At 44.1% G+C, this 13,600-nt stretch overlaps 1 protein-coding gene across 7 annotated transcripts in view; it reads left to right on the forward strand.

Annotated features, from left to right (window-relative positions):
* The window catches only part of LOC147101696 (netrin-G2-like), a 113,314-nt gene that overhangs the window by 8,492 nt on the left and 91,222 nt on the right, over positions 1-13,600 (forward strand). For 6 of the 7 annotated variants that reach the window (XM_085965519.1, XM_085965515.1, XM_085965517.1 and 3 more), the window contains one exon: positions 12,330-12,973. In XM_085965519.1, the coding sequence (XP_085821645.1) occupies positions 12,342-12,973 (632 nt within the window). In that variant the 5' untranslated portion in view covers positions 12,330-12,341. Of the gene's footprint in view, positions 1-10,495; positions 10,798-12,329; positions 12,974-13,600 lie in introns of those variants that run through there. The other variant, XM_085965518.1, reaches the window with a different exon arrangement.

The raw sequence follows: 13,600 nt of genomic DNA on the forward strand, positions 1-13,600 counted from the left end.
CATGATCTCATTGAATGGTGGAACAGGCTCGAGGGGCTGAATGGCCTACTCTTGTTATTATATAGATATGAGAGTGGGTGGAAGGGACCGATAGACTGACACTTTAAGATCACGAGTTATAAACCCAGTTTGTCCCGTGCTAACATTTCAATAAATGGATATTTTTCGATGTTTTGCCGTTGGCCCTTGTAAACTCGACTCTCCTCCCTCCTTAGATAGCTGAGAAAAGCACCTCTAAGAATTGGTGCTGATTCACATTATCTTCAGCGAGGAACATTTTGACAATTCCCTGTTGAGTGGCGACCTTGCTTTCAAATGACCTTAAAGAAAAATCGATGAAACTTGAGTGAGAGTCGTTGAGCAGCGCCTGGGTTAGTAACTCTCCTTTTTAAAGGAGGCCTTTCCGGGATATTAATATTTAATCAAAGCTCGGAGCTTTCTTACCCGAAGGAAATGCTCACCGAGGATGGACGGAGATAAAGGGTCACAATGAAGGCTCTGGATTTTCACCAGAGACACACACACTCAGGGACAGCATGTGTACCGCGCTCAGCTCCTGGAGAATAGTTAGCAACTTACTACAACTTTTATTTTCTACACATTATGCGGCGCCTTTTAAAGGATACATATTCTAGTAAATAATATGCAATCGGGTTTATATTGAATAACGAGATAGCAGAAAGTAAAAGACATTTATTTAAGTATCTATTTGTCCAGGCGTGTGGGGGGTCGAATAACTTTTAGGCGAAGAGGATTTGCGTTAACGGCGGGTGATAGTATGAAAAGTGACCCGGGCAAAACTTGTCCCGAAACTTTCCCCAGAGAAGGCCGCGTGTGGGCAGGGTGTGTCTTCTCGCTGGTTCAACCCAAAATGCTTACTCAGTAGGTATTGAAGTGAATCTGCCTGCAATACAGCGTCATTCTTTTAACAACCATGTCTCCCGCCTCCCACATCAATCCTCCCATTAGTTCAGTTTCATCAATATTCACTCCTGGTTAAGGGACTGGCAGGCTTTTTTCAAAACTGGAGCCACTCAGCAGTTTCACAGCCGCTCCATTACTGTCTAATTCATTTTACTCGTTGAAAACGTCCAAACATTTATTGGTAATAATCGAACTAATATTTATCATAAATATTTAATTACATTCCACCCCCAATGCAAAACCAGATCGTTAAAACAGGCAATCGGGGACAGATTAGCAAAATCCATAGGAGCCGAGAATGACATCGATCAAATCCCTGAGAATGAAACTGGTCAAATCCCAAATTCTCTCTGTCTCTACCGGAGGCCGAATGATCTACAATAACCCATGGCTTGGGTTAGAGCAGAGTACAAGAAGCAGTGGCGGTTTTCCCAGACGCAGCGGGCATTCATTCTTTTTTTTTACCAGTTTCAGAGCAAACCCTTTGCAAGTAAATATCTTTTCTAAATGGTCAACAGCGTGATACTTTTTTGCAGACATTTTAAATTCAGCTCATTAGCCCAGTATTCGTTTCCTCCGAGCCTGTCTGGTGCATAAAGACTGCAGAAGCAACAATTATTGTTCTAGTTTTCTATCCCCATCCTCTTCAAAGTCTGCCTTTCTCTCCCTCAGTTTTAACCCAATGACGGAGCCTCCGTTTCCCATTCCTCCAGATACAACTGCGCAAAGCTCGGTCACCACTACTTTCTCTCACCTCCCTCCCCATGTCTTCCATTCTCACCCGCGATTCTAGACACCAGGGAGATCGTTGGCTTCTTATTTCCAAAATTGGAGTCATCTGTTACCCATTTATTTTGGCCTCAACCCTTCTCCCTCTCACCCCAGCATCACCCATTCACTCTATAGCCCACCATTCTCCACCAGACTAATATCCTCCATGCCCACCTCCTGCTCCCTTGACTACCCGACCACCCAATGTCCCCTTCACAGCTCCATCCATGTTCTCTTATTGTCGACCTTTTTCCCCCTCGCAGTGATTGTTCCCACTCCTGTTAAAGCCACAAGCGCTCATTTGACGGGGCCCATTCTTAACTACCATATCCTTGCAAACTCCCTTCCAGCGCGAATGAACTGGCGTCCGCAAGCTGGAGGCCCTCGGAGATTTCAGAACACAGATAGTTAAATGCTGCAAAGTTGTATCAAATGAAAAAAAAGGATGTATTCCTGTACATAAATATCTTTTCATGTGTTCTTCAAATCAATCTGCTGCTTTTAGTACCTTGCATCCTTCCATATGCTTTCAGATTTGGGATTTTTTTTAATGAGAATAAAATGGTGTTAAAATGCATCCCGTATACCACTTCTAAACTTCAAAGTTGTCAGATCTGAAAGAGTAAGTTATGCTAATTGCTGCATTGCCTGCTTCCCAAGAGAATTTCTATTTTGTTTGAAGTTCATTTAAAAAAAACACTTTCATTTTAGTTAGCATCCAGTTAAAATATATATTTTTTGCTTTAGTACATCTATAAATTAAAATCAAATTCTCCCAATACAAAGTGCATAGATTGAGAGGCACTCTTGGGAATATTTGACTTGCAAATCGGAAATTCTGATATGAGTATGGGAACAAAATTAAAGGATAGCAGAAATAGTGGCAGTTATATAAGTCTGTCATCGATCTGACAATTTCACAAAAGCATCAGCTTTTCTCTCTCTTAAAAAAAATTCCTGTGACCATTGAGAGATTCCAGCATCTGTTGCCATTCTGATATTCCTGCCAAATTAACTCTCCTTAATATGGAGATATTGCTGACATCCATAACCTTTTAATGCACTACAAAGACATTCGATTAATCTGTGAAAACAGCACACCAGTAATGACCATTCTGGTCGGGGAGGGGAGGAAACTGGTCAACAATTTAAAAACAATCAAAAAATCCAAATTTTTAACATATTTTAAGACTGTGGCAATTATTCTGAATCTGTCCTAGGGTTTTTTTAAATTAATTCATGGGATGTGGGTGTCGCTGGCAAAGCCAGCATTTATTGCCCATCCCTAATTGCCCTCGAGAAGGTGGTGGTGAGCCATCTTCTTGAATCGCTGCAGTCCATGTGGTGAAAGTGCTCCCACAGTGCTGTTAGGGAGGGAGTTCCAGGATTTTGTCCCAGCGACGATGAAGGAATGGCGATTATATTTCCAAGCCAGAATGGTGTGTGACTTGGAGGGGCACTTGGCAGTGATGGTGTTCCCATGCACCTGCTGCCCTTGTCCTTCGAGGGTGTAGAGTATCTCGAGACTTTAAAGGAGTTTTGACCCAAAATGTGCAAACCTTACCTGTAAGTGCATTCAATAAATGCAAATCCTACCTTTTAGGGGCATTTAGTAAATGCACGCCCTGCTAGGACAGTTTAATTTGACCACTCTGATATTAGCAGAGCTTTTTCAAGTTACCATAGTAGCTGTAGTATGATAATTTATTGTGTTCTACTTCTCCTGGAGTCCCATTAGTCCATGATGTGATGGAAAAGCTCTATAGTGAAGTTAAATGCATGAGTTAACCACCCATTGAAGGGATTGCTTCACCAACCTTTCTCCACTCACCCCACTCAAGCTGACTAACCTCTATCCAGACATAGTCCATTCATATTGAGGCTTAGTTACCACAAAATCATATTCAGACAAGAATAATGGCTTGTGTATTCCATACTTAGTAGCTGGAGTAGTTTTATGCTATTGGGTTTCCTCTTAGCTTGTGGTATTTAGGTAAAGTAGGAAGCTGGTCTAGTGCCAATCTATAATAATGACTGTTGCTAAAATGGGAATTGTGGTGTATGTAACCTGTTCCACCTTAAGAGAACTACCTTAAGAGATGTACTACTTTCTCTTGGCTGCTGTATACTGTAATACCGGTGGTGACCACACCGGTATATAAACGTTGTGTAGTGATTTGCTGGGCAGTTCAGCCCTGACCTCCGAATAGTAAAGACCTGTTAAAGTTATTCTTGTTGTCTGTGTCCAGTGATTTATAATAAGCATAACTGGGACACACAGACTCAACAGTGGCGACGAGTCCGATCTTACCCTGCGGCAGTTTTACATCCAAGGCAGCTTCGTCCTCAGAACGGGCGTCGAGAAGAGGCATCCGCCCTCATCATCCTGCTGAGCACCACATCGCACGGGAGGCATCGAGAACCCAGGTTAAAAAGAAAAATTCTGACCACGAAGCCCTCCATCAGCGACAGGCAGTGATCATCCCTTCTACCACGGTGGTGGGTAAGCCGATCAGCGACACGAGCAGAAAGTCGGCCGCGTTGGCTGTGGAGTAGGGGAGGGAAAACGGAGGAAAAAGGGCGGAGAACTCGACCGCGGCCGGTGAAAAGGGCCGGGCTGCAATCGGGGCCGAGAGGCGCAGCGACTGGGGCAGCGTTAAGGCCACGAGAACCGCGGAGAACTCAACCGCAGCCAGTGTAAAGGACCGGCCTGCAAGCGGGGCTGAGAGGCGAGAACGGCAGCAGCACGGCAATCGCCATTGCAGCCAGCGGGGGAAGAAGGCAAACGCGGGAAGCCGCCATTGTAGTCGGCGGGGGAAGAAGACGAGCGCGGGAAAAACCGCCAAGCGCGGGAAGCCGCCATTTTAGTAGGCGGGGGAAGAAGACAAGCGCGGGAAGCCGCCATTTTGGGAAAAAGAAAATTTAAAGAAACTTGCAAGGATGCCTAAACATGGTAACATCAATGCTTTTGATAGCGATGTCGAAGATTGGGCCACGTATGTAGAACGCATGGAAGTTTATTGTAAAGCAAATGAGGTACCAGATGATAAGAAAGCACTAACCTTATTAAACTCAATGGGTGCGAAGACGTACGGGCTATTGAAGCACCTTGTATCACCAGATAAACCGGCGGATCAGACTTTCGCGAATATTGTTACTGTCCTGAAAAATCATTTAAACCCCACGCCGCTGCTGATAGCGGAACGATTTAAATTTTACAGAAGAACGCAGCTGAAAGAAGAAAGCAATGCTGAATTCTTAATTGAACTGCGTAAGCTATCAAAGTACTGTCAGTTTGGAACAAGAGATAAGCTGAGAGATAAATTTGTGTGTGGATTGTTAAAAGAAGGAACACAAAAGCGACTGCTAGAGGAGAATGATCTTACGCTTGATAAAGCTGTCACTATTGCAGCATCGCACGAAGCCGCAGCGAAAGGCACTGCGGAAATGCAGCTAAGGTCATCGGAACTCAGCACCAATCAAATGGCCTTGGGTGCAGTAAAGTGTTATCGTTGTGGAAAGACAACGCACGATCAGAACCAGTGCTGGTTCAAAAATCAGGAATGCAGAAAATGTGGCAGGCTTGGTCACATAGCTAAAGTATGCCGGTCAGGAAAGAAGACCAGCAACAAAAAGTCACCGCAGGAAAAGTGCAGAAAGGTACACAAGGTGACAGAGAACAGTTCGGATGAACAGAAGTCAGATTCAGACTCCAGCAGTAAGGAACTGGGTTGTCTAAGAGTACACAATGTGGGTAATGAAGCAGACCTCCAAACTATCTGGGTCACACTTCAGATAGCAGGAGTCCAAGTGAAGATGGAATTGGACACTGGATCGGCATTGACGGTCATGAATAAGCAAGATTACAAAAGGTTATTCCCACATATTCCCCTACGGGATACGGAGATTGTATTGAAAACATACACGGGGCAAAGAGTATACCCCATCGGAAAGATAAGGTAAAGGTGGTCCACAAGGGCAAAGAAAGCCGAGGAATGGACTTATATGTGCTACCTGAGGGAGGTCCACCACTACTGGGACGGGAGTGGATCAGGAGAATAAATATGGACTGGCATTCCTTAAAAGCACTAACGGTAGATTCCGGTAAAAAAGATGTCAAACCTAAACGATTGTCCAGAATATTGGACGATGCTAAAGAGGTGTTCCAACAGGGACTGGGAACACTGAGAGGAATTACGGCAAACATCAAGGTTGAAGAACATGCAAACCCAAAATTTTTCAAAGCCAGACCGGTACCTTATGCGATACGACCTGCTGTGGAAGCTGAGCTGGAAGGGCTAGAACGTTCAGGAGTACTGTCTAAGGTGGACTGGAGTGAGTGGGCCACGCCCATTGTTCCCGTCATGAAGCGTTCATCGAGCAACAAGCCAGGGGAACCGGAGAAGGTTCGCATCTGTGGAGATTTCAAGATCACTGTTAATCCGGTGCTTCACACGATGCAATATCCGCTTCCGCGGATTGAGGATATCTTCGCTTCGTTGTCTGGCGGGAAACACTTCACCAAGATAGACCTGGCGCAGGTGTACTTACAGATGGAAATTGAGGAAGAGTCACGCCAGTATCTCACGATCAACACGCATAGAGGCTTGTATCGGTATAATAGACTGGTTTTTGGAGTGGCATCGGCTCCAGCAATTTGGCAGAGGGCCATGGAGCAGGTATTACAGGGAATTCCAGGCACACAATGTTACCTGGACGATATTCTGATTACAGGAGATGATGATGAGGAACACCTTGCAAATTTGGAACTGGTGCTCACCAGATTGAAAGAATATGGACTTCGAGTTAATCGCCAGAAATGTGAGTTCTTTCAGAAGCAGATCTCGTACTGTGGTCATGTCATTGACCAGGAGGGGCTTCATAAGTCTCCTGACAAGATCGAAGCTGTTGTGAAGGCTCCCGCTCCGGATAATGTATCCCAGTTGAGGTCGTTCCTAGGGTTGATTAACTATTACCATAAGTTTCTGCCAAATTTATCCACGGTGCTGCACCCGCTGAACGCTCTTTTGCAGAAGGGAGTACCATGGAAGTGGAGCAAGGACTGTAAGAGGGCCTTTCGCAAAAGCAAGGCATTGATCACCTCAGAGGAAGTGTTGGCTCACTTCAACCCAACGCTGCCTATTCATTTGGCTTGTGATGCTTCTCCATATGGTATTGGGGCAGTACTCTCACACAAGTTGCCAAATGGCTTGGAGAGGCCAGTCGCGTTCGCATCCAGATCATTGACCTCTGCTGAGCGCAACTATGCTCAGATAGATAGGGAGGCTCTCAGCCTTGTGTGGGGAGTAAAGAAGTTTAATCATTACCTGCAGGGCCAAAAGTTTACGCTACTGACAGACCACCAGCCGTTGGTATCCATTTTTAACCCTAAGAAGGGTGTTTCGGTGATGACAGCACAGAGGCTCCAGAGATGGTCCCTTTTCCTAGGGGCACATCAATATCAGATTGAATTCAAAGGTACAAAGCAGCATGGTAATGCTGATGGGCTGTCGCGCCTGCCACTACCTGCAGCGGAGGAGGCACCGACGGTTGACCCTGTTGAGTTATTTCACTCGACCATCATCGAATGTTTACCAGTCACCAATGCAAGTATTGAAAGAGAAACCAGGAATGACCCGACACTGTCCCGGGTCTACGAATTGACAGTGAAGGGATGGCCAGCACATGGTGATCCACTGTTACCGGCATTCTCAGCAAGACGAGAACAGCTGTCCGTCTGTCAAGGAACATTGATGTATGGAACGAGAGTGATTATTCCTCCTAAGTTAAGGGAAAGAGTTCTAAAGGAACTGCATGAAGGTCATCTGGGGGGAGTCAAGATGAAAAGCCTTGCTAGGGCTTATGTGTGGTGGCCGGGTATCGACCAACAGATAGAGGATCTGACAAAAAGCTGCTCAGGGTGCCAAAAAGTTCAAAATGCACCTCCGATTGCACCACTGCATCCATGGGAATGGCCTTCAACCCCATGGCAACGTGTACATATTGACTTTGCTGGTCCATTCATGGACTCCATGTTTTTAATTGCGGTGGACACACATTCTAAATGGCCACAAGTGATTAAGATGACTACCACTACCTCGGAAAAGATGATCGCGGTGCTAAGAACGATATTTGCAAGAAATGGATTGCCAGAACAAATATGTTCAGACAACGGACCGCAGTTCGTGTCAGAAGAATTCCAGAAATTCATGAAGAAGAATGGGGTGAAACATTATACCTCTGCCCCATATCATCCGGCTACAAACGGGTTGGCCGAGAGATTTGTACAAACGTTCAAAAAAGCAATAAAGGCCATGAGCGAAGATCAGATTCCACTACAACACAAGGTGGACAATTTCCTACTGGCATATCGAAATGCCACTCATGCAGTGACAAACCAAAGTCCTGCCATGATGTTCTATAACAGGAGGTTGCGGTCCAGGTTGGACTTGTTAAAACCAAATGTGCGGAGGGAAGTCGAAAACAAACAGTTCCAGCATATAAATAACAAGACCACTCGGAGTTTCGAAATAGGACAACCAGTGTTAGCCCGGGACTATAAAAATGAGAAATGGCAATCTGGAACAATTCGGGCCAGACAAGGACCCCTGATGTACACGGTAGATATTGGTGAAAATGTAATACGACGTCATGCTGACCAACTGGTAGAATCGAGAACAAGGGTCGAACCCATGGTTACGGCAGAGACAACCGTGGAAGAAGTTAGTGAACCTGAAGCATCTACCTCAGAAGTGAATGTACCTGATGATGATGTCCAATCCATAAGGGATCAACTAGATGAGTCACCCCAGCAACGAGAATCAGAGACCCCTGAAAGGCGTTATCCAACTCGGATCAGGAGGCCTCCTCAGAGACTGAATCTTTGAACTGTTTTGCATGAAGTTGTATATATATATATATATGTTATGTTATGTTAAATGGGGATATACACTGTTAAGCTAAAAAGGGAGGATTGTGGTGTATGTAACCTGTTCCACCTTAAGAGAACTACCTTAAGAGATGTACTACTTTCTCTTGGCTGCTGTATACTGTAATACCGGTGGTGACCACACCGGTATATAAACATTGTGTAGTGATTTGCTGGGCAGTTCAGCCCTGACCTCCGAATAGTAAAGACCTGTTAAAGTTATTCTTGTTGTCTGTGTCCAGTGATTTATAATAAGCATAACTGGGACACACAGACTCAACAGGAATATCATGTGTATTATCCTCACAAAGCATTCACTGTTGCTAACAATGTCAGACAGGCTCCATTTTTGAATTTGCTATGATTATTGCATTTGGTATAAAGGACAGCAGTTATAGGATTTTTAAAAGTATCATCTGACTTCTATCTATAATTTGAAATGTGAATAGTTTTTTTCATTTGACTAACACTTCATTCACTTTTTTATTATTGTATGCTGTTATTCGAGTGAAAACTAGTTGTAGTCTTTTTTAATTTTTTTAGGTTTGAATACACAAAATTGGTTCTTTTCCTTGTCACTGCTTAAGTCACACACTGAATCTCCTCCTCGACACCTTCAAACATGCACATGGTCTCCTCAACCTCAACAAAAAAAATGGCACTGATGGCCCAGTGCGTAAACCCAACATGTGGTGTGGTATTGAACCCATACAGGGTTGGTGATCCCCGGTCCACGCTGCATTAGTTGATCTGTTCAGACAGCAGTAGGGACTTCCAATTGGCCTCAGTCTTCTCAGGCGTGGAAGAAAAATAAAATCAGCCAGGGTTCTCACTCTCGATATCCAGTGACTGCTACTGGAAAGTGCATCTATGTAAACATTGAATAAGGAAAAAAAACGAACTCAACTGCACTGCCTTTTGTGAATGAATACCTTGCAACAACTGTGGTCTAGCTTCACCTAGAAGGTTGCCATGTGGAATGGTTATTTTTTGAGTTGAAGTTGGGCGAGGTGCTGGAGGGCTGGCGATGCCCATGGACCAGTACCCAGTGGGAATTGCTGTCTTTAGGAGAGAAGGGAAAATTGGAGGAACTCGTAATTCTCCCACTTTCTCTACCAGCCCTAGTTTTAAACTTGGACATCAGTGACAGCCCCTGGTTGACCTACTAAGAGATGTAGTCGAACTGCAAGTGAAGTGACCCCTCATGAACTGGATTTCCTTCCTGCCATGGGCAGGCCAACGAAGATCAGAAAACTTGCCCCAAGTGGAAGGCTGTGTGTGAAAGTCAGTAGCTGCCCCATGAATATCATTTCCCTTTTTGTGGTGCCGGAGTGAGTGTGTTTTATTGATGGGACAAAAAAGAAAACAGCACAACCCTAATTATAGGTTTGTAATCACTGCACAATGTCATCAACTCCTACAGCTTAGGCTCGCACCAGAGTTGCTGAGCTATTAGGAATTGTTCTGCAACAGTTCCACAGATTTAAGCACAGGAACTATGTGTTTTTTTGTCAGTAGAAGACCATCTAATAAATATTTCTAATAATCTTACCCGCACTGCTGTTTACTGATTTCTTTGGCTTGTGCACATTTCTTTTAGTTGATCATTCTTAAAAATGTGAACATTGTACAGTCATTGCACACTCTGCACTTCTGACAAATGTGGTCTGTGCATAGAAACATCAAGTGAATGCAGGAAACTGCAGCAGAAATGGTGGCATTTAGAAAGAATGAATTTGCATTTACATAGCACCTTTCACAGCCCCTTCCAAAGTGCTTTACAGTCAACAATTTGCTTCTGAAGTACAGTGACTGCTGTTATGTTGCAAGGTCCCATAAACGGCAAGGAGATAAATTACCAGGTAATCTGTTTTTTTTCAGTTGTAACTTCTTTGCTATTCTTCAAATAGTACCATGGGATCTTTAACATCCACCTGAACAGGCAGACGGTACTTTTGGTTCAATGTTTCAGCTGAAAGACAGCACCTCGAACAATGTAGCACTCCCTCGGTATGGCACTGAAATGTGTTCAGGTTCTGGAGAGTTAAACCCACAACCTTCTGACTCAGGCGGAGCGTTACCACTGAGCAAAGCTGATGCATCCAATGAGCTAAAGTGGTCAGGGAAGCATTTAGTTCATATCTTAACCTGGAGAAGGAGATTAGCAATAACAGGTAGGAGTCTGGATAAATGTGCCTAGTACAAGTAAACCCTGATTCAAGCATAGAATTGCATGCAACATTGCCAGTGACTCTTGTTGTATGGGAGAGATGATTGAAGTATAAATTATTTATACTTTTATCAGCATTCAATTTTAATTGAAAAAATCTGATTCAGTGTACTTTAATTCTCTCCCTTGCCTATTCCCTCACTACTTTTGAAAGCTCTGAATCTTACAGGAGTGCATTTACATGTACACCAGCAGTCCTCCACTACCGCACCCAAAAATGGGCATTCTTTATGTATAAGCCCAAACAGCGAATGCTGGATGAATATTCCATTATGGAGAGCTAAACCCACAACCGCTGAGCTTGTTCTCACCCTATGTCCCCACACACTTGCCATCAGGAGTCACTGGAAAGCAATCGGACTGATTTTTTTCCTATCCCCCACCTCCCTCCCTCACCAGTTCAGGGGCAATGAGGCGACACTCGAGGTTGCTCCTGACAGACATGTGTGAGCGGTTGGATGGAGAGTGGGGGAACTCTTCCCCTTTTAACTGGTTTCCTTTCAAAGTTTGTTTAAAACAGCCTGACCTCCACTCTATACCTACCTGCACTCTGCACCTTCCTTAACAACATCAGGCACAGCTGCTGTGGCGAATCAAAGGCACCAACTAGTGTCCTACTGCTCTATAATACAGTCTATAAAGGTTTACAGACTAATACCATGATGAAAAAAAAATGCTGCCATTTCAGCAATAAATTAAGCTGATTGTCAGCACCTATTATATTTAGTAATAGTTGGGAAATCTCACTCAGAGGTCACACTCCTAATGGTACAGACTCTAACCCTAACCCTAATGGTACAGAGTGTGGGAAATATAAATGTCAGATTGGAGATTGAACATGGGGAAGGGGAGCTGGGCTTGTTTGACCACCCTGGTTGAGACTAAGGACAGCCGCAGAGTTACCATAGGAATCTGAACCAGACTGCAAAAACTTTGGAAATAGAAAGTCATATTGTCAGGCCTGAGGGGGATTGACAGGGTCGATGCTGAGAGGTTGTTTCCCCTGGCTGGAGAGTCTGGAGCTAGGGGGGGCATAGTCTCAGGATAAGGGGTCGGCCATTTAAGACTGAGATGAGGAGGAATTTCTTCACTCATAGAGGGCGGTAAATCTTTGGAATTCTCTGCCCCTGAGTCATTGAGTATAATCAAGGCTGAGATCGATAGATTTTTGGACTCTAGGGGAATCAAGGGATATGGGGTCAGGCGAGAAAATGGAGTTGAGGTCGAAGATCAGCCATGAGCTTATTGAATGGTGGAGCAGGTTCGAGGGGCCGAATGGCCCACTCCTGCTCCTAATTCTTATGTTATTATGGCCACATACAAGGAACTGCACATTGCTTGTGTTATGAAGATTCTCTCCTATTTACAGTAATATCATGGTTGCTTTTGTAAGCATGCTTTATTGGTTTTTTTAAAAATTAACTACTATATAGATTAACCAGAACTAAAACAACTCTTTAAATGTTCTCATTTCAGGGCAACCCCTACATGTGCTTTAGTGAATGCGATGCTACAAACCCAGACCTGGCCCATCCCCCCAAACTAATGTTTGACAAGGAGGATAACGGACCTGTAACTTACTGGCAAAGTGTCACCTGGAGAAAATACCCTATACCTCTCCTGGCCAACATCACCCTCTCCTGGAACAAGAGCATACAGCTCACCGAGAACATCATCATTACCTTTGAGGCAGGCCGACCCACCACCATGATACTGGAGAAGTCGCTAAACTATGGCAGGACATGGCAGCCTTATCAGTACTATGCAGAGGATTGCATGGAGGCTTTCAGAATGGAGGCCAAAAATGTCCGAGATCTGTCAGCCATGACTGCCCTCCAGATCATCTGCACAGAAGACTACTCCAAGTGGGTGGGCTTTGAAAATGAGAAGAACTTGCACTTTGAGGTCAAGGAACGCTTTGCCATTTTTGCAGGCTCACTCCTCCAGAACATGGAGGCTCTATACAAGAGGATGGACATTAGCAAGGGGCTAAGGGACTTTTTCACTTTAACAGACCTTCGAATTAGGCTGATAAAACCTGCAACCGGAGGGACGTTTGTGCAGAGGAAATACCTAAATAAATACTTCTACGCTATTTCTAATGTTGAAGTCACGGGCAGGTAAGGGATCATATTATTATAGGAATAGAGTCATTTTTTAAGATTTCATTTTCTTTTTGCCAAACTGATTTTGTACAAAACATTATTGAAAGTGATGTTACTAACTCCTAGGTCAAACTCCTGGACATTACAGTTGTCCAGCACTGAGGCAAAAGCAAAATAGCACTGCTAAAGCTTACTGACCTAAACTATCTGAATAATGCCAACCAATCCACTGATTTATGCAGAAATTGGGACTGGACTGTCTTAATACAGTTCAATACAAATCTAAATATCCAGGTTAGGATCAATCAACTTCTGGGTTATAAGATTAATTTTCTTCCTCATTTACATGAGCTGTGAGGAGGCAGGGGGTAGATGGATCAACTTTCGATAACAAGCCTATCAATTTCTCAAGGGTAATAAATCCACAATAATCTTCAACAGTAGTTGGACAGGTGAGGAACTGAACAGAATCTACTTCAAAGATTATTTTTGGACCGCAACCACTATTTAAAAATAAGTCCTCTGCTCATTATGTGCCTTTTGTGTCCATGTTATCCTCTAATTCAAGAGCTGGACTATCTTGGCCACAGCTGGCATCAATGCAATGATCAGTTGGCAGGAAGCTCCTTTTAAAGAGGTACT

The sequence above is a fragment of the Somniosus microcephalus genome, chromosome 23 (assembly GCF_052327205.1).
Source record: "Somniosus microcephalus isolate GS21.2 chromosome 23, FLI_Smic_1.0, whole genome shotgun sequence".
Lineage (NCBI taxonomy): Eukaryota > Metazoa > Chordata > Chondrichthyes > Squaliformes > Somniosidae > Somniosus > Somniosus microcephalus.